The sequence below is a fragment of the Carcharodon carcharias genome, chromosome 1 (genome assembly GCF_017639515.1).
Source record: "Carcharodon carcharias isolate sCarCar2 chromosome 1, sCarCar2.pri, whole genome shotgun sequence".
Classification (NCBI taxonomy): domain Eukaryota; kingdom Metazoa; phylum Chordata; class Chondrichthyes; order Lamniformes; family Lamnidae; genus Carcharodon; species Carcharodon carcharias.
Window position 1 is genome coordinate 245,652,924 of NC_054467.1, and position 21,957 is coordinate 245,674,880.

Sequence of the window (21,957 nt, forward strand, 5' to 3'; positions counted from 1 at the left end):
ATGCCTGCAGATCCCTCTCGACACTCTCCATTCCTAGCGCTATTTCCATGGTGCGCTTCAGATCAATATTAATTTCTGCAAGTAAACGGCACTGAATGGTGTCGTCCTGTGCACCTCAAACCAAATGATTTCGCAACATGTCATCGAGGGTGTCCCAAAATCACAGTGCTCCGTTAACTGCTTTAACTTCGTGATATATGTTGCGATTGACACAATCGGGGCCCTTACTCTAGAGTAGAATTTGAATCTTTGCATAATGACCGATGGCTTAGTCTGAAGATGTGTCTTCACGAGGTCTACAAGCTTGTTAAAGATTTGGAATTGGGTGCATTCGGGGCGATCAGACTACGGATGAGGCTATATGTGGTTGCTCTGGCAGACAGAAGAGTTGCTTTCTGCTTCTGCATCTCCTCCGCTGTTATTTCATTTGTCACAAAGTTGAAACCTGGGCGCTCTATGTACTGGCTCCAGTCTTCCATAGACAAGTCGCACAGGTCGATTCTACCGAAGGGTGGCATGACTGGTGAGTACACTTTTCTTGCTTCCCTTAAAAAGTGAAATACTCACATTCAGGAGGCAAGGTGCAGCACAGAGCTCTTTATCCTCGTCACCAATTGTAATTCACTTTGTGTAATGGACAGGTTCCTTGTTAGTAACAATAAACTTTATTTACAGACCTCATGAAGAAGCTACATGTTCAAATCAGGTCAGGACTATAAAGCTCCACCGCTAAGATTACCCGCACTTAGGGCTGATTCATCTATACAGTCACGTGATCCCCAAAATAGTGTGAAAAGGTTTTACTAACATCACTACAGTGAAGTGAAGGACTTGTCAAGCCATGGAGTTACAGATTGTGGTTGAAGACACTTTTGTTGCTGTTGATGGCACACAGCATTTCATAGATGCTCAGTTTTGCGCTGTTAGGTCTGTTCTGAATCTACCCTTTTTTGCACGATGGTTGTGCCACACAACACGATGAGCGGTATCGTCATTGTGAAGATGGAACTTGTTATCCACAGGGACTGCGCAGTGGTCACTCCTACCAATATTGTCATGGAAAGATAAATCTGCAACATGTAAATTGGTGAGGGTGAGATCAAGTAGGTTTTACCCTCTTGTTTATTTCTTCACCAACTGCCCCAGGCCCAGCCTGGCAGGTAGTCCTTCCTTCTGCCAGCTATAGTACTACCGAGCTACACTTAGTGGTAGACATTAAAATCTCCAGACAGAGTATACCCTGTGCCCTTTCCACCCTTAGTGCTTCTTCCAAGTGGTGTTCAGGACGGAGAAGCATTGATTCATCAGCTGGGGGGTGCAGAGCATGGTAATCAGCAGGAGGTTTCCTTGCCCTGTTTTACCTGGTGTCATGAGGTCTCATGAGGTCCAGAGTCAATGTTGCGGAGTCTCAGGGTCACTCCCTCCTGACTCCCACCACTGTGCCACCACTGCAGATGGGTCTGTCCTGTCAGTGGAACAGAACATAATCAGGGATGCTGATAGGACATTGTCATACTTACTGAATTATACCTTAGAGTCAATGTCAGGCTGTTGCTTGACTGGTCTGTGGGACAGCTCTCCCAATTTTGGCACAAGTTCCCAGATGTTATTAAGAAGGACTTTGCAGGGTCAACTGGTAGAGTATTCTTTTGAGGTTTTTGGTGCCTAGGTCGATGTCAAGTGGTCAGTCCAGTTTTATCCTTCTTTGACTTTTCAGTAGCTACTTGATACAACTAACTGGATCACTGGGCCCATTCAAAGGACAAATAAGAGTCAACCACAGTGCTGTGGGTCTAGAGTCACATGTGGACCAGACCAGGTAATAATGGAAGATTTCCTTCCCTAGAGGGCATGAGTGAACCAGATGGGTTTTTATGACAATCCACTAGTTTCATTATCATTATTAATGAGACTAGCTTTTCATTCCAGATTTATTAATAAAAAAAAACAAAAACAGAATTACCTGGAAAAACTCAGCAGGTCTGGCAGCATCGGCGGAGAAAAAAAGAGTTGACGTTTCGAGTCCTCATAACCCTTCGACAGAACTAGGTAAATCCCTAGGAAGGGGTGAAATATAAGCTGGTTTAAGGTGGTGGTGGTGGTGGTGGTGGGGGTGGGGGGGAGGTGGGGGGTGTGGTTGGGTGGGGGGAGAGAAGTGGAGCGGGGTGGTGTGGTTGTAGGCAAAAGCAGTGATAGAAGCAGATCATCAAAAGATGTCACAGACAACAGAATGAAAGAACACATAGGTGTCGAAGTTGGTGATATTATCTAAACGAATGTGCTAATTAAGAATGGATGGTAGGGCACTCAAGGTATAGCTCTAGTGGGGGTGTGGGGAGCATAAAAGATTTAAAAATATTTAAAAGTAATGGAAATAGGTGGAAAAAAGAAAAATCTATATAATATATTGGAAAAAAAACAAAAGGAAGGGGGAAGAAACAGAAAGGGGGTGGGGATGGAGGAGGGCGGTCAAGACCTAAAGTTGTTGAATTCAATATTCAGTCCGGAAGGCTGTAAAGTGCCTAGTCAGAAGATGAGGTGTTGTTCCTCCAGTTTGCGTTGGGCTTCACTGGAACAATGCAGCAGGCCAAGGACAGACATGTGGACAAGAGAGCAGGGTGGAGTGTTGAAATGGCAAGCGACAGGGAGTTTTGGGTCATTCTTGCGGACAGACCGCAGGTGTTCTGCAAAGCGGTCACCCAGTTTACGTTTGGTCTCCCCAATGTAGAGGAGACCGCATTGGGAGCAACGAATGCAGTAGACTAAGTTGGGGGAAATGCAAGTGAAATGTTGCTTGAAAGGAGTGTTTGGGCCCTTGGACGGTGAGGAAAGAGGAAGTGAAGGGGCAGGTGTTACATCTTTTGCGTGGGCATGGGGTGATGCCATAGGTGGGGGTTGAGGAGTAGGGGGTGATGGAGGAGTGGACCAGGGTGTCCCGGAGAGAACGATCCCTATGGAATGCCGATAGTGGGGATGAAGGAAAGATGTGTTTGGTAGTGGCATCATGCTGGAGTTGGCGGAAATGGCGGAGGATGATCCTTTGAATGCGGAGGCTGGTGGGGTGATAAGTGAGGACAAGGGGGACCCTATCATGTTTCTGGGAGGGAGGAGAAGGCATGAGGGCGGATGCACGGGAGATGGGCCGGACACGGTTGAGAGCCCTGCCAACGACCGTGGGTGGAAAACCTCGGTTAAGGAAGAAGGAGGACATGTCAGAGGAACTGTTTTTGAAGGTAGCATCATCGGAACAGATGCGATGGAGGCGAAGGAACTGAGAGAATGGGATGGAGTCCTTATAGGAAGCGGGATGTGAGGAGCTGTAGTCAAGGTAGCTGTGGGAGGCGGTAGGCTTGTAATGGATATTAATAAAATTTCAATTCCACAAGCTGCAATCTTGGGATTTGAACTTGTATCTCCAGAGCATTAGACCGGGCTTCTAGATTACTAGTCTAGTATCGATACCACAGTGGGCGGAATTGTCCCAGGTATTCAATAAGTGCGGTAGCAGGCATGAAAAAAGACGTTTTACCCGTTGGCTGTAATGGTGAGTTTCACACCATATCATCTTCTTCCCGCCTCATTAATTATGCAGTCACAGGAAACACGCTTTCTCGCTGGCAGGCAGCCTCGCCACTTCCTCACACAGGGCGCCATATTAAACTGCAGTTTAGATAAACACTTCTCAATGCTTACAGCCCAGGACTGCTCCAGTGAAGAGATGGCCCCAAAAGCCAAGAAGAGTGCAGCCCCCCGGTTCAGTGACACATCCCTGGGACGCTATGGAGGCCCACTGCAATGTCCTCTACCCCTGCTCTGGCCACAGGAGGCCCATCAGTCTCACTATTTCAACCTCGGAGGCAGTGAGAGGTTGTCAGTGCCAACACTGCACACAAGAGGTCAGCCATCCAGTGCAGAAAACAGATGAATGATCTCATCCATGCCGCCTGGGTAAGGCAACCATCTCATCACTCTAAACTCACCCACTCACAAGGCTATCACATTTTCACTGGTATCACACTCACTGCCGGCTCAAGGGGCATCACCACTCGCTCTCTGTCACACACACTCACATCTCCATCTGTCCTCATCTCCTCTGGAGACTGCCTCCTCAGCATTTTGAGCCCACTTGCATAGATCAATATCTGTCCCCACACATAACCTGGGACACCCCTCCTTCCCCAGTACAGCCCCCACCCTGCGGCCTCTTCCCTTGCCTGAGGCCATTTCACCCGCTTCCCCAAGCAAGCCCCAGTCCTGCAGCCATTGTAAAGCCACCCCCACCTTACAGCCGGTCTGGTAGGTAGAGAGCTGACCTGTGACCCCTAAAAGTGATGTGGAGCTGCCTGTGAAGCCTGGCGCTGATGATCGCGAGTGCTGCCCAAAGCAAGGTAGGCAAACAAACCTCAAAGTCCCGAGTCAAGTGCAGTTCACCAGGTGCATGTCGCTTATGTACAGTTGTGAAACGTGTCAGCATGGTGCCCTGATGATCCAGCGGGGGGGGATGATTCCAGTAGGCAGGACTCTTAATGAGATGCTAAAGTATTGAAATTAGGTTCCCGATATGCGACAGCAGGAAACACAGCCCGCCACTGACAGGTGGAGCGGACGATTGCAAACTAGTTTCACGACAGCACAAATCCAATTTTTGGCCTTCTCACTTTATTGTCTGCTCACGCCCACCATGATGCCTGCTGCCAACAGGACTCCATCCTATATTATTACTTTAGGTTGATCACCTGAACTGATGGGTCAAATGGCCTGTTTCTGTGTTGTACATCCTACATAACATCTACATCCGAAGATGTAAGAAAAATCTCACAAAGGCAGAGAGTAGATCCAGCAGCTGAAGTCATTTATAGAAAGGTTCTCTCTGCAGTTTGCTGAGTTCACTGCATACGTAGATGCCACAGTGATAATCTCAAGCCTTTGGAAACTGACTTCCCTCAGAGAGGAATCTAAAATATAGAGGCCAAATACACCTAGAATTCAAAGAAAAGAAAAGTACAGCACAGGAACAGGCCCTTCGGCCCTCCAAGCCTGCGCTTGAGAGTCTGAAAAGATCTAAAGAGGAACGAACACACCTCAGTCATTCTGTACTTCAGATATATTCTGATTGTTGTGTACCCGTAATATTAGACGTAATGTGTAGTGCATCAGGGCTGTACACTGATCTGTCATTACAACAGACACCATTGTAAAATTTTTCCCTCACAGTGTTAGCCATTACTGAGGAAGGATAAATTCAGTCTCGTTCCCTCACCAACCCCCCTTACAAATACACCCCTGCACATACACCCCAAACAGTCACCATCATCCCTCACAAACACACACACACATTTGGGAATCAATAGAACAAGTTCACCCAAGATGTCAGACTGTTAGTCACTTTGCTTCCTACAGTAGATGTGTGATGAATGAACACTTGCTCAGAGTGCGTGCCTTCTTGGTGTTCGGTAATTGAATCTATGTTGGGATTCCTCGGCACTGACTCATGATAATAATAAAGACAGCCATCATCATTACTAACACTCACCCTGCCTACCACAGACGTAAAAACAAAACAACCCAGGTTTCAAACTAGATACAAGAATCCAATTGATATAGCACATTTGCGGTTTAGCACAAGATTGTTTACGATTAGTGGGATATTTATGAGTCCCAGAGGTAACATGGGTGAGACAACTGGAGTATATCTTACTGAACTGCTGGAAATCTCAAAATAAACTGGCTTAAGCTGTGGTGCTGCTTAGCAAAAATGGCTGCAACTGAAGGCACAGAATGATGTAAAACATAGGCATGACTTTTAGCGTTAGTGGGATTGTGGTAGAAGAATGGAAATCACCTGTTGAAATCACACCCAAGGCCTACCCCACTCGATTTTCGAATGATTCTGCTCAGAACAGGTAGGAGCATCATTTAAATATTTAAGCTAGAGTCGCAGTGCCTATATGGAATTCTCCGGCACAAAAAGACAATCCGTCAAGATAGTGAGAAGTGTACACGAGCAAAACGTTTGACTTAAAGCCAGTGAGCATGGAATTACAAGCCTCTAGATTACTAGTCCAGTATCGATACCACTACGCTCCTACTTCAGGCTATCATCTGAACTGTTGGGCCAAATGGCCTGTTTCCGTGCTGTACATCCTAAGTAATATCGACATCTCTCTAAACCTGAAGGTGTGAGAAAACTCTCACGGAGGCAGAGCAGATCCAGTAGCTAAAGTAATTTATAGAAAGGTTTTCTATGCAGTTTCCTGATCTCACTATCAGAAACTTACATAGATATGGCAACGACTGAAGATAATCTCAAGCCATTGGAAACTGACTTCCCTCAGAGAGCATAGAATTCACGAGCATGGTCAGGGAGTGGCAGAGTGGACCAACTCCCATTGTTTTTTCCTTCAGCAATCTTATTTCACTTCTTCTCATGTGAATTCTCATTGAAGGCCAATCAATTTGGGCTGATATCCACTGTTATCATGTTCGTTCTGGTGGGTCTCCATACATGAAGGCAACCAGATGGATTAGATATGCCACATAAGGCCTGGGTAAGAGTGAGTAGGCAATCCCAGCCAGCAGTCAGCAGTTACAATGGCAATAAGGTATGAGTTTCCCGGGGGCTCGAATGGCTAGATGGATAGATTATGATGCAGAATGATGCCAGTGACATAGATTCAATCTCTGTACCAGCTGCGGAAGTTCATGGAGGCTTGCCACTTCTCCTTGCCCCACGTTGCCCTTCAAGCTATCACAGAATCACAGAATTGTTACAGTGTAGAAGGAGGCCATTCGGCCCAGCGTGTCTGCACCGGCTCTCTGAGCATTTTAACTTAGTGCCAGTCTCCTGCCTCTTCCCCATAACCTTTCACACTGTTTCTGTTTAGATAATCATCTAATGCCCTCTTGAATTCTTCAATTGAACCAGCCTCCATTACACTTCCAGGCAGTGTATTCCAAACCCCAACTACTCGCTGTGTGAAAAAGCTTTTTCTCAACTCGCATTTGCTTCTTTTGCAAAACACTTTAAAATTATCCCCTCTGGTTCTCAATCTGTTTGCAAGCGGGAAGAGTTTCTCCCTTTCTGCTCTACCAGGCCCCTCTCAGCCTTCTCCTCTCCAGGGAAAACAGTTCCAACTTCTCCAATCTTTCCTCATAACTGAACTGTCTCATCCCTGGAACCATTCTCATAAACCTCTTCTGAACTCTCTCCAATGCATTCACATCCTTCCTATAGTGTGGCACCCAGAACTGTGCACGATATTCCAGCTGAAGTCTAACCAGTGTCTAATATAAGTTCATCATAACCTCCCTGCTCTTGTACTCTATGCCCCTATTAATGAAGCTTAGAATATGGCATGCTTTAGAAACAGCTCTCTCTATCTGTCCTGCCACCTTTACTGACTTATGTACATATATATCCAGGTCTCTCTGCTCCTGCACACCCTTTAGAATAGTATCCTTTATTTTATACTGTCTCTCCATGTTCTTTGTACCAAAGTGTATCACCTCATACTTCTCATAATTGAACTTCATTTGCCACCTATCTGTCCGCTGCACCAATGTGTCAGTGTCCTTTTGAACTCCTACACTGTCCTCCTTACCATTTACAATTCTCCTAAGTTTTGTGTTGTCCACCAACTTTGGAATTGTCCCCTGCACACCAAGATCTAGATCATCTATATATATCAGGAAGAGCAGGGGTCCCAGTACCAACCCCTGGGGAACTCCACTACAAACCTTCCAGCCCGAAAAATACCCATTAACCATTCCTCTCTGTTTCCTATCCCTCAGCCAATTGGTATCCACGTTGCTGTTGCCCCTTTTATTCTATGACCTATAACTTTCTTCACAAGTCTGTTGTGTGGCACTGTATTGAATGCCTTTTGGAAGTCCATATACACCACATCAACGGCCTTGCCCTCATCAACTATTTCTGTTAACCCTTCAAAAAACTCCAGAAAATTAGTTAGACACGATTTTCCTTTAACAAATCCATGCTGACTCTTCCAAATTAATCCAGATTTTTCCATGTGACTATTAATTCTATCCCGATTAATTGTTTCTCGAAGTTTCCCCACCACTGAAGTTAAACTGACTGGTCTGTAATTGCAGGGAAGATCTTTACAATCTCTTTTGAACAAGAGCATAATGTTTGCAATTCTCCAGTCATAGAGTCATAGAATTATACAGCACAGAAACAGGGCCTTCGGCCCATCGTGTCCATGCTGGCCATCAAGCACCTAGCTATTCTATTCCCATTTCTCAGCACTCGGCCCATAGCCCTGTATGCTATGGCATTTCAAGTGTTCATCTAAATACTTCTTAAGTGTTGTGAGTCCACCGGCACCTCCCCCGAATCCAGGGAAATTGAAAGATTATTGCCTGTGTCTCTGCAATTTCCACTATTACTTCCTTCAGTATTCGTGGATGTATCTCATTCAGTCCCAGTGCCTTATCAACTTCAAGTACCAATAGCTTATCCAATATCTTCTCCTTATCAATTTTAAGTCCATCTAGTGGCTGAGTTTCCTCCTCTGTCACCATGGCCTGGGTAGCATCTACCTCATAGGTAAAGACAGATGCAAAGTGTTCATTTAACACCTCAGCCATACCTCTTGCTTCTATGTGTAAATCTCCTTTTTAGTCCCTAATTGGTCTTACTCCTCCTCCTCCTTTTACCAATAACCAGTTGTCTCTCTCTAATGGAGAGAGATGCCCATGGTCCTTTGTGGACTATGGCTAATTACTTACCCATTGGCTTATTGGAGACCATAATGGGATGCATTGCCAGGGTTACCCTAGAATGATCTCAGACTAATTCTCTAGGTTTCTAAAGGGCTCCCCTGCACTCCACCCCTAGAATTTCTTAAACAGGGCAGGGTCACACTGTACAGTTCCTGAATCTGTCAGATGATCTGGCAGCCCGCCCTCATCTCCACCCTCCAGTTTTGACCCTCGTTCTCTGATTCATGATGGATCTAGCGCATCTACCCATCTGGGACGGACATGATGGACTGACTGACCTACTTCTGTGCTACAGATAATAATGAGAATGCAACCTCTGCTGGGTTAGGAAAACACTCATTAGCTCTGTAGCATTATGTTTACGCCTTTCCCTCAGGTGTTCCCAGTCTGTTCAGGTATCTCTTCAATACTGAAATTGGTCGTATGCTACTCATTTGCATTCCTCATCTTGCTTTGTTTTGATAGTTCAATGAATAAGAAGGAATAAAACTAGATGGACCACCCGGCATGGACCTAGGCACTGGAAACGACAACAGCAAACCCAGCCTGTCAACCCTGCAAAGTCCTCCTTACTAACATCTGGGGGCTAGTGCCAAAATTGGGAGAGCTATCTCACAAACTAGTCAAACAACAGCTTGACATAGTCTTCGTCATGGAAAATACCTTACAGATAATGTCCGAGACACCACCATCACCATCCCTGGGTATGTCCTCTCCCACCGGCAGGACAGACCCAGCAGAGGTGGTGGCACAGTGGTATACAGTCAGGAGGGAGTTGCCCTGGGAGTCATCAACATCAACCCTGGACCCCATGAAGTCTCATGGCATCAGGTCAAACGTGGTCAAGGAAACCTCCTGCTGATTACCATGTACCGCCCTCCCTCAGCTGATGAATCAGTGAGTCTCCAGGTTGAACACCTGAGGGCGGCAAGAGAGCAGAATGTACTCTGGGTGGGGGACTTCAATGTCCATCATCAAGAGTGGCTCGGTAGTCCTACTACTGACCGAGCTGGCCAAGTCCTAAATGACATAACTGCTAGACTGGGCAGGTGGTAAGGGAATCAGCAAGAGGGAAAAACATACTTGACCTCATCCTCACCAACCTGCCTGCTGCAGATGCATCTGTCCATGGCAATATCAGTAGGAGTGACCACTGCACAGTTGTTGTGGCGACGAAGTCCCACTTCACATTGAGGATACTCTCCGTCGTATTATGTGGCACTACCACCGTCCTAAATGGGATAGACTTCAAACCAATCTAGCAACTCAAGACTGGAGGCCTTGAGGCGCTGTGGGTCAACAACAGTGGCAGAATTGTACTTGATCACAATCTATAACCTCATGGCCCAGCATACCACCCCCATCAGCAACAAGCCGGTGGGTCAACCCTAGTTCAATGAAGAGTGCAGGAGGGCATGCCAGGACCAGCACTAGCCATACCTAAAAATGAGGTGTCAACCTGGTGAAGCTATAAAACAGGGTGACTTGCATGCCAAACAGCATAAACAACAAGCAATCCCACAACCAATGAATCAAATCTTAGCCCTGCAGTCCTGCCACATCCAGACATGAATGGTGGTGGACAATTAACTCACTGGAAGAGGAGGCTGCACAAATATCCCCATCCTCAATGATGGAGGAGCCCAGCACAACAGTGCAAAAGATAATGCTGAAGCATTCGCTACAATCTTCAGCCAGAAATGCCGAGTGGATGATCCATCTCGGCCTCCTCCCCCAGCATCACAGATGCCAGTCCACAGCCAATTCAATTCACTCCACATGACATCAAGAAATGGCTGAAGGCACTGGATACTGCAAAGGCTATGGGCCCTGACAGTATTCCAGCAATAGTACTGAAGACTTGTGCTCCAGAACATGCTGTACTCCTTGCCAAACTGTTCCAGTACAGCTACAACACAGGCATCTACCCGGCTATGTGGAAAATTGCCCAGGTATGTCCTATACACAAAAAGCAGGACAAACCCAACCCAGCCAATTACTGCCCTATCAGTCTACTCTTGATCATCAGTAAAGTAATGGAGGGGATTAGCAACGGTGCTATCAAGCGGAACTTGCTTAGCAATAACCTACTCCCTGATGCCCAGTTTGGGTTCTACCAGGGCCAGTCAGCTCTTTACAGCCTTGGTTAATGGTCATGTAATAAAAAGGATAGTAGCAACATGGATACAAAATTAGCTAAAAACAATAGAAAGCAGAGAGTAATGGTCAATGGATATTTTTCAGGCTGGAGGAAGGTTTATAGTGGAGTTCCCCAGGGGTTAGTATTGGGACCCTTGCTGTTCCTGATACATACTAATGACATAGATCTTGGTGTGAAGGGGACAATTTCAAAGTTTGTGTATGATACGAAGCTTGCGAGTGTTGTAAACTGTGGGGAGGATGGGTTGAAACTTCAAGAGGACATAGACAAGTTTGTGGAGTGGGCAGATAGGTGGCAGATGAAGTTCAATGCGAGAAGTGTGAGGTGATGCATTTTGGTTGGAAGAACATTGACAGACAATATAAAATAAGGGGTGAAATTTTGAAGGGAGTGCAGCAGCAGGAAGACTTGGGTGTATATGTGCATAGATCATTGAAATGGCAGGACAGGTGGAGAGAGCAGTTAATAAAGCATATAGTATCCTGGGCTTTATTAATAGGGGCATAGAGTACCAGAGCAGGGAGGTTATGCTGACTTTATATAAGACACTCATTAGACCTCAGCTGGAACATTGTGTATAGTTCTGGGCACCATGTTATAGGAAGGATGTGAACACATTGGAGAGAGCGCAGAAGAGGTTTCGAAGAATGCTTCCAGGGGTAAGAAATTTCAGTCATGAGGATAGAATGGGAAGGTCGGGACTGTTCTACTTGGAGAGAAGAAGGAAATTTGATAGAGATCTTCAAAATCATGAGGGGGCTGGACAGAGTAGATAGGGAGAAGCTGTTCCCATTCGTGAAAGGATCAAGAACAACAGGGCACAGATTTAAACTGATTTGCAAAAGAAGCAAGTGTGATGTGAGAAAAACGTTTTCACATGAGAGGTTTGGGTCTGGAATGCACTGCCTGGAAGTGTGAAGGAGGCACGGTCAATCGAGGCATTCAAGAGGGTATTGGATGATTATTTGAATAGAAACAATGTGCAATGTTACAGGGAAAAGACAGGGCAATTGCACTAGGTCATAATGATCATTTGGGGAGCCAGTGTAGACATGATGGGCTGAATGGCCTCCTTCACTGCTGGTAAGATTCTATGATTCTGTCATTGGTTCAAACATGGATAAAAGAGCTGAACGCCCAAGGTGAAAGCAGCTGCCCTTGACACCAAGGCCGCATTTGACCTAGTGTGGCATCAAGGAGCCCTAGTGAAACTGGAGTCAATGGGAATCAGGGGGAAAACTTTGCACTGGTTGGAGTGACACCTAGCACAAAGGAAGATGATTGTGGTTAATGGAGGTCAGTTACCTCAGCTCCAGGACATCACTGCAAGAGTTCCTCAGGGTAGTATCCTCGGCCTTCCTTCCATCATAAGGTCAGAAGTGGGGATGTTCGCTGATGATTGCACAATGTTCAGCACCATTTGCAACTCCTCTGATATTGAAGTAGTCCATGTCCAAATGCAGCAAGACCTGGACAATATCCAGGCTTGGGCTGACAAGTGGCAAGTAACATTCACGCCACAAAAGTGCCAGGCAATGACCATCTCCAACAATAGAGAATCGTACCATTGCCCCTTGATATTCAATGGTATTATCTTTACTGAGTGCCCCACTATCAACATCCTGGGGGTTATGATTGACCAGAAACTGAACTGGATTAGCCATATAAATACTGTGTTGAGTAACTCATCTCCTGCCTCCCCAAAGCCTGTCCACCATCTACAAGGCACAAGTCAGGAGCGTGATGGAATACTCCCCACTTGCCTGGATGAGTGCAGCTCCAAAAACACTCAAGAAGCTTAACAGCATCCGGAACAAAGCAGCCCACTTGATTGGCACCCCATGCACAAACATTCACTCCGTCCACCACCAACGTACAGTTGCAAGAGTGTGTACCATCTACAAAATGCAGTGGAGGAATTCACCAAGGCTCCTTGGACAGCACCTTACAAACCCACAACCACTACCATCTAGAAGGACAAGGGCTGCAGGTAGATGGGAACACCACCACCTGGAAGATCCCCCTCAAGTCACTCACCATCCTGACTTGGAAATATATCGCCGTTCCTTCACTGTCGCTGATTCAAAATCCTGGAACTCCCTTCCTAACAGCACTGTGGGTGCACCTAAACCACATGGACTGCAGGGATTCAAGAATGCAGCTCACCACCACCTTCACAAGGGCAACTAAGCATGGGCAATAAGTGCTGGCCTAGCCAGCGATGCCCACATCCCGTAAAATAATTTTTAAAAAGCGAATACATTCAGAAAAAAATACTCACACAAACATTAATAGTGCAGACACCTTATCCCAGTATCTTGACGAATGTTAACTAAAATATGTAATCTGGTCTTGGTCACAGAATCACAGGGTCACAGAATGTTTTAATGGCATAGAAGGAATCTGCACAGGCTCTTCACATGAGCATTATTGCCCTGCATTTTCTCCATGCCCCTGTGCATTGTTTCTATTCAAATATCCATCTAATGCCCTTTTGAATGCCGCGATTGAACCTGCCTCCACCACAATTCCAGGCTGTGCATTCCAGACCCAAAAAACTCGTTGTATGAAAAATATTTTTCCTTATGTCACACTTGCTTCTTTTTCAAATCATTTCAAATCTGTGCCCTGTCGTTCTTGATCCTTTTACGAGCAGGAATAGCTCCTCCCTATCTACTCTGACCAGCCCCCTCATGATTTTGAACATCTCCATCAAATCTCTTAGCCTTCTTCTCTCCAAGGAGAACAGCCCCAACCTCTCCAATCTATCTTCGTAACTGAAATTTTTCATCCCTGGAACCATTCTTGTAAACCTCTTCTGCACTCTCTCCAATATGTTCACATCCTTCTTATAATGTGGCACTCAGAACTGTACACAATATTCCAGCTGAGGTCTAACAAGTGTCTTATATAAATTCGGCATAACCTCCTTGCTCTTGTACTCTATGACCCTATTAATAAAGCCCAGGATACTATATGCTTTATTAACTGCTCTGTCCACCTGTCCTGCCACTTTCAATGATCTGTGTACATATACGCCCAGGTTTTTTTGATTCTGCACCCCCTTCAAAATTTCACCACTTATTTTGTATCGTCTCTCCATGTTCTTCCTAACAAAATGAATCACCTCACACTTCCCCACATTGAACTTCAACTGCCACCTATCAGCCCCCTCCACCAACTTGGCTATGTCCTTTTGAAGTTCTACACTGACCTCCTCACAGTTCACAACACTCCCAAGCATCATATCATCTGCAATCTTTGAAATTGTCCCCTGCACACCAAGATCTGGATTATCAATATATATCAGGAAAAGCAAGGGTCCCAATACTGACCCCTGGGGAACTCCATTACAAACCTTCCTCCAGCCTGAAAAACATCCATTGACCATTACTCCCTGCTTCCTATTTTTCAGCCAATTTTGCATCCACGTTGCTACTGTCCTTTTATTCTATTAGCAGTAACTTTTCTCACAAGTCTGGTGTGTGCCACTGTATCAAATGCCTTTTGAAAATCCATGTACACCACATCAACAGCATAACCCTCATCGACATTTTCTGTTACCTCTTCAAAAAACTCCAGCAAGTTAGTTAAACATGATTTCCCCTTTAGAAATTTATACTGGCTTTCCCATATCAATTTTTCCATGTGACTACTAATTCCATCCTGAGTATTTGTTTCTAGAATCTTGCCCACTACTGAAGTTAAGCTGACTGGTCTGTAATTGCTGGGCTTATCCTTACAACCTTTTCTGAACAAGGGCGTAATATTTGCAATCCTCCAGTCCTCTGGCACCTCCCTGAGTCTAGGGAAAGATGAAAAATTATAGCTAGTGCTGCTGAAATTTCTACTCTCACTTCCTTCAATATCCTTTGATGCATCTCGTCTGGTCCCCGTGCCCTGTCAACTTTAAGTACTGACAGTCTATTCAGCACTTCCCCCTTATCAATTTTGAACCCTTCTAGTGACAGATTTTCCTCGTCTGTCACCATGGCCTGCGTAGCATCTACTTCCTTGGTAAAGATGGATGCAAAGTATTTATGTAATAACTCAGCCATGGCCCCTTCGTCCATGTGTAAATTCCCTTTTAGGTCCCTAATCAGCTTTACTCCTCCTTTCAGCACCCTTTTACTATTTAGATGTCTGTAGATGAATTTGGGATTCCACTTTATGTTGGCTGCCTGTCTTTTCTCATAATCTCTCTTCACTTCTCTAATGTACTTTTTCACCTCCCCTCTGGACCTTCTGTATTCTGTACTGTTTGTGTGAGCTTGCTGTGAACAAACTGACCACTGCGTTTCCTACGCTGCAACAGTGACTACTCTCCAAAAGTACTTTATTGGCTGTAAAGTGCTTTGAGATGTCTAGGGAAAGGTGCTTTATAAACGTAAATTCTTTCTTTAGTGAAATTAACAGGAAAGAAAATTGAGTTTTATGATGGGCGGACATTCTAATCCAGCCACTTAACACTCAAAATCAGTGGGTGAAAATGACACCAGGAAGTGGGAGGTGTAGGTGAAGGTCAAGGGTCAGTGTTGCTACTGACAGTTCGATAATCAGTGACCAGGTTTTGTTTCATTTTAAAAGCTGGAAAGAGGTTAAAAAAAAATTACAGCATGATGTGTAAAGATGATCAGGCAGTGCAAACCCCTTAGAAAGACAAAAGAGGAATAAAAACATTTTCAAAATTAATGGGATGTAGGTGGAAGAAAAAGGCAGGAAAATGGGGGAGAAGGTTTAGGTCTGAAATCCATATTTTGACCAGAGGGCTACATGCTGCTCAGGAGGAACATGATGTAGAAGCCCAGAGCTTCCTCTTCCCTCATTCCACCACCCCAACATTCAGTAAAGTTACCTCATCCACTCAAAGGTCAGGATCAAGGTTCAGAGTCATTGGGGGAAGGGAGTTGGTGGGGGGGGGGGGGGGGGTGCGGGGGGGTGGTGGTCGGGTGATGTGGGGCAGGGATCTTGGGGCAGTTAGGATCGGAATAGCAGAGTCAACAGTAATTTCCAAAGGGGAATTGGATAAATACTTAAGAACATAAGAAATAGGAGCAGAAGTAGACCATTCAGCCCCTGGAGCCTGCCCTGCCATTCAATGAGATCCTGGCTGATCTCCTATTTCAACACCATTTTCCTGCACTATCCCTGTGTCCCTTGATGTTTTTAATGTGTAGAATTCTATCGATCTCAGTCTTGGACATGCTCAATGACTGAGCTTCCACAGGCAGAGAATTCCAAAGATTCACCACTCTCTGATTGAAGGAATTCCTCCTCATCACGATCCTAAATGATCTGCCCCTTATTCTGAGACTATGTCCCCTGGTTCTAGGTCCCCCCAGCCAAGGGAAATATCCTTCTTGAAGGGGAATATGTTTACAGGGCTACAAAAGGAGAGTTACCTTTAAATCCTTTATGTCTACTTCTCCCTGTTGAATAAACTATTCTCCTCACTCTCTTTGTGAGAGGTTTGGATGGATGACCTCTATGTCACTGACTCCCTGATTCGTCTTTTCCCAATCACCTTCTAAAGTCTTCCATAATTCTTTTCTAAAAACAACTCATTGAGTCTCCTCTGAGCTCTCTCTACTTCAGTGGAAATAATCCCAGCATCTCAAGCCATTTGCTGTGCCCTTGCCTCAAGGTCATTGGTACATCAATGTGTTGGAGAGCACACCAGGAAGCCGCATGTTTGAATGCTGGGGAAGCTCTCTATTAACTTGTGTGAGACTCTGGTGCATGGCATCGACTTCTCTGCCATTAACAATGGAGTATCTCATCATCCTAATGTGCACCGTGGAAGGGTCATACTTCCAGCAGTTAATGGTGCAGCAGAAGCACCTCTCAGGGGTTCTCAGACTAGCCCTCCTGTTGTTATGGAACATGGGGCAGGATTTTCAGGCTATCGGGCGCACACCCGCCCATGGGGTGTAAAATTCTACCCATAGTGCCTGAGAGGGTGATGGAAGCAGGTTAAAGTAGGAACTTTGAAAAGACAGTTGAATAAATATTTGCAAGGGAAAGATTTGCAGGACAGTGGGGAAAATCAGGGACTAATTGAACAAATTAATTAAAGAGCAGACATGAACCCAATGGAATGATTGACTCCTACTGTGATATATTATTCTTTGATCTGCATTTTTTTTAAATTCTTCCACAGGATGTGGATGGCATTGGCAAGGCCAACATTTATTACCATCCTTAATTTCTCAAACTGAGTGGCTGGTGTGGCCATTTTAGAGGGCAGTTCAGAGTTAACATAGAGACCAAACTGGGTAAGAATGGCAGATTTTCTTCCTTAAAGGACTTTAATGAACCAGATAGGTTTTAATGCCAAGCCAGTAATTTCTTGATCACCATTACTGACAGTAATTTTTTATCCTAAATTTGTTTAATTAACTAACTGAATTTAAACTCCCCCAGCTGCAGCACTTGAAGTCATACCTCTAGATCATTAGTCAAGGCCTCTGGACTACTAGTCCAGTAGCATAACGACTATGTTAATGTACCCCATTGATAAACATGTCTATGGATCTAATGTTTGTTTCAGGCATGGATAAAAGATTCCTCTTGTTTGTCCTTATCCAATATGGTAGTCAACACACTTCCAGTCAGAAGTGTGTGTGCTCATCCTGCCCTCCAATCTGGGGGTGTATGAGGCCATGTAGCCCCTAAAAAAAACCAGCTCCTCGTGACCCAATTTCTAGGCCAATACACAGAAAAGCCCTTCATCCCAAGTGACTATTAAAATTAAACTACTTTCTGCCCGGGTAGGAACGCTGGCCATTTACCCCTCCGAAATGCAGCGGTGGCACAAAGTGGGAGGGGTTCTAGCTGAACAGAGCTTCTGCCTTACTAGTGGGACAGCCAGCATGGAGTGGGGAATCCAGTGACTTCTCTTAAAAGCCCTTGCAAAGTTTTGTCAGGGCAGTGTAAGAGATGGAATGCAGAAAGATCAGCGTGGCAATGGTATAAAGCTTCTTTTTACCCGTGAGAGCCCCCCCAGTTACAGGTAAAATTAATTCCCTCTTGTAAGGCACATTTTAATAGCCACTCACTGAAGTCAATTATCCGTAAAATCTCCAAGAAGATAAAGCTTTGTGAAATGCATCCCTGGCTCCCTAAAGTAATGTAGTGAAACTTCAGGATATCAATCTAACAGTACAATCTGCATTATTCAATACTGGCCAGTTGTATCCTGGAGAGCAAGAGAGATTCTCCCTTGGTCCCAGCGGCACATGTTCAATAGACTGTTTGATCATCTCTCTCTACTTATCCTTCTAATCTCCAAACTCAGTCTTGAGCAGATGTTCTCTCAGCTCCCTTCGGACTGTATTGTGTGCTCTCTCTACACACTGAGCTCAAAGATCAGAAAGGTATGGACAGATGATGGAAGTTATTCAACTCATTTATTTAATCCTTCGATATACGTTTATGATCTCCCCAATAGGTTTCAAAGTTCCAGAGTTTTTCTCTTTTATCCAGGGGATCATTCCAGTTATTAATAATTCCTTGAATGAAAGTGCATTAGTTGACAAAAGTAGTGAGCTTGCCTTTTATCAGCAGGTATGTATGTTCTCCTGCCCCTACAAAGTCCTTTCTTACACACATCCTTTCAAGGCTGAAAGGTTCTTATTTTCTATCTTTTTTCTCATAATTCGCTCTTCTGATACCAAGGGTATTAAGACTTAAACAAGTAGGAAGATCAGCAACCCAAGGAAAATTTAGGATCTGGGAATTCACTGCCTGAACAGTTGGCGGCATCAGATTTATAGAATCATAGAATGATACAGCACATTCGGCCCATCGTGCCTGTGCCAGCTCTTTGGTGGAGCTATCCATGTAATCCCACTCCCCTGCTCATTCCCCAAAGCCTTATAATTGTTTCCCTTCAAGTATTTATCCCATTTTCCTTTGTGTGTTATCACTAAATCTGCTTCCACTACCATTTGAGGATGTGTAAAGCAAATGTTTCATGTTGCATCTGGATCTTTCGCCTTAAATCTGTGTCCTCTGATTATCGACTTTTCTGCCACTGGAAACCATTTCTCTTCTGTTCCTCTATCAAAACTGTCCATTATTTTGAACACCTCCATCAAATCTCCTCTTAACCTTCTCTGCTCTAAGAAGAATAACATCCACTTCTGCAGTCTTCCCACGTAACTGAAGAGCACCTTCCCTGGTGCCATTCTCATAAATCTCTTCTGAATGCTCTCCAAGGCCTTGACATCCTTTTTCAAGTGTGATGCCCAAAATTCAGTAGTGACTTTTAAAAGCAATCTGGATATACCCTTAAAAAGGGGAAAAAGTGCAGGGCTATGAGGGAAGAATTAGGGGAGTGAGATGAACTGGATAGCTCTTTCAGTCGTGTGTTTTTATTTATTTGCTCAAGAGATGTGGGTGTTACTGGCACAGCCAGCATTTGTTGTCCACCCATAATTGCCCTTGAGAGGGTGGTGGTGAGCTGCCTTCTTTAACTGCTGCAGTCCATGTGGTATAGATACACCCACAGTGCTGATGGGACAGAGACCCAGCGGCAGTGAAGGAATGGCGATATATTTCCAAGTTCAGATGTTATGTGGCTTGGAGGGGAACTTGCAGGTGTTGGTGTTCCCATGCATCTGCTGCCCTTGTCCTTCTAGGTGGTAGAGGTCACTCACAGGTGTGGAAGGTGCTGTCGAAGGAGCCTTGGCGAGTTGATGCAGTGCATCTTGTAGATGGTACACACTTTTTATTGTTTACTGTTGTAATGTAGGAAAGTTCTTTTAAAGGATATCAATCGATGCAGAATGAACAACCTTCTGTGAGAGTCTGGCTTCTTTGAGGGTTGATATTGATGAAATCAAGCTGCATGTAGTGTAAAGTGGAACAAGAAGAAGAATCTAGTGAACAGTGGCAAGAATTAATGTTATCCAGGAGGGGGCTCGCAGGACAAACGATCTACTGGATAGGGGAGGGATGTTCTCTGGAGAACAGCAGCCCAGGATGGATAGTGAAGATATAATTTATGAGCATTGTGCTTGATTACCTTTAAGGATCAGGTAATATTTATATGCAATCATTTCTCGGGAGAATAACCGGGTGATGGAATAATTAAAGAAGGGTGTGTTTTCACTGGAAAAGAGAAGGTAAGAGTGGTGATAGAAGTGCTGTTTTTAGGATTCTGAAGTGACTGGATAATGTAGGCCATGCCAAGTGGTTTCACCGTGTCCAGAACAGTAGAGCTGGGGATATAGCCTGCACTTGAAGAGCAGTGAATTCAAAACTGACCTGCAGAAACAATAGCCCGGATTTTTCTGTCAGCAATGAAGGAATGATATTCACTGACAGCTGCCCACAATATTTCTCCAGGGTATAGAGCAGTCTTGCTCTAATCTGGTATCTGATTCTGTGCATTAATTTTTAATAGAGGATCTGGTCCAACTGTAAGCAGGTCATGAGGTTCTTCAACCAATCGTATTGAACAATCCTCACTAGATGATGCAAGTTATAACTAGGAAGCATAAAGTTGGAAGTATGAATCAGACTTAAATGATGTACAGAAAATGAAATAAAGGTTGGGAAATACAGACAGACAGAAAAAGTAAAAAAAAGACTTGAATCTACAATGCTAATTAACTTCTGAAGGAATGAGATTCCACACTTCCAATTTTCTGGGCTAGAGAGGTTGCTTGGCAATAACAATCACTTCTTATGCTGTTGAAAACTCACTTACTCATGAGTGCACCAGCCCTATTTTTTTTTAGCCGCTTTTAGCGGACAAATACAGCAAATTTACCTCATTGCCTTGATTTCAATGCTGAGTTTATTGATGAGCAAAAGTTGGCCATTCAGCCCATTAAGCTTGCTCCCCCATTCAATGCAATTTTGCCTGATTTTCTGCCTCAATTCTACTTTTTCACCTGCTCCCTGTATCCCTTGACTCCCTTAGCGCCCAAAAGATTTATCAACCTCAGCCTTAAATATCCACAGCTCACTGAGGTAGAGAATTCCAAAGATTCACAACCCTTTAAGTGAAGAAATTTCTCAACTTAGTCCTAAACGATCATCCCCTTATCTTGAAACTGAGCCTCCATGTTCTAGATTCTCTAGGGGAAACAACTTCTCAGTGTCTACCCTGTCAAGCCCCTTCAGAATCTTACTGCAATCTATCCTGTCGAAGACCAGGTGCCTCTGACAGCAACTCCCTGATTTTCAGGTTTAACTACATGTGTGGATGCTGGAAGTTGCTTTCCCATTACAATGATGAATGCTGTTAGCCTTAACAGTATCATCTATGCAAAATCCATGCCAAATATTTCAGTGACTGAATGGTCAGCCTGTGGAGCAGAATCCCAGGGAGATCGTGGAAGCTATTACTATTGATTCCTCCAAATGCATATTAAATAGTTTTCTTTCAGAAAATAACATTTTGGGATACAGTGAATGAATAATTCGAACCATAGCATGAGGTAAGCATCGTAAATGTGTGAGGAAAAGTGAGAGTTTAGGTTCCTAAGTTTTCCAGCACTGGCAATTTGTCACTTGATGTGTCTGGTTCCAATCGATAGAGATTGATTACTATGATGAGTTAATAACTCATTGTCATTGTATTATACCAGGATGGTAGATGGTGAACTGGATGGACTTAGATGATAAAGAGACCAAAGTCCATCCAGAAATTGTTAGATGATAAAGAGACCAAACAATTTCTATGTTATTAAAGAGCTTCTATTTCTATTGTTCCTTCCACACCTCCAGTCATCCCGTTGGACTGTAGAATGATTAGATTAGTTAGGGTTAATTTTTCTGATTACATATCATGAGGGAGGAGGTAGCCTTGCCTTTCAGCTATCCTACCAAGAAATCACTAGCACGTTAACCATTATTTTCTTTCCAAACTATAATGGGTAGTGTATCAGTTAAAAGGTTGGGCCAGGAAACAGGGAGTCTTGATCCCACCAAAGCAAGTCGTGAAACTAAATTAAATAAACCTTTGTCTTTTGTGGACTGGCTGCAGAAAAAAAATGGCCATGATAAACCTCCAGGTTGTCTTAAAAACCAAGGTGGTC

General features: G+C 44.5%; 1 protein-coding gene across 1 annotated transcript in view; it reads left to right on the top strand.

The window, feature by feature from the left end:
- Positions 1 to 279: 279 nt before the first annotated feature.
- gfra4a (GDNF family receptor alpha 4a) overlaps positions 280 to 21,957 on the top strand; it is a 163,094-nt gene continuing 141,416 nt past the window's right edge. The window contains exon 1 of the mRNA XM_041183680.1: positions 280 to 523. Coding sequence (XP_041039614.1) covers positions 280 to 523 — 244 coding nt within the window. The remainder of the gene's footprint in view (positions 524 to 21,957) is intronic.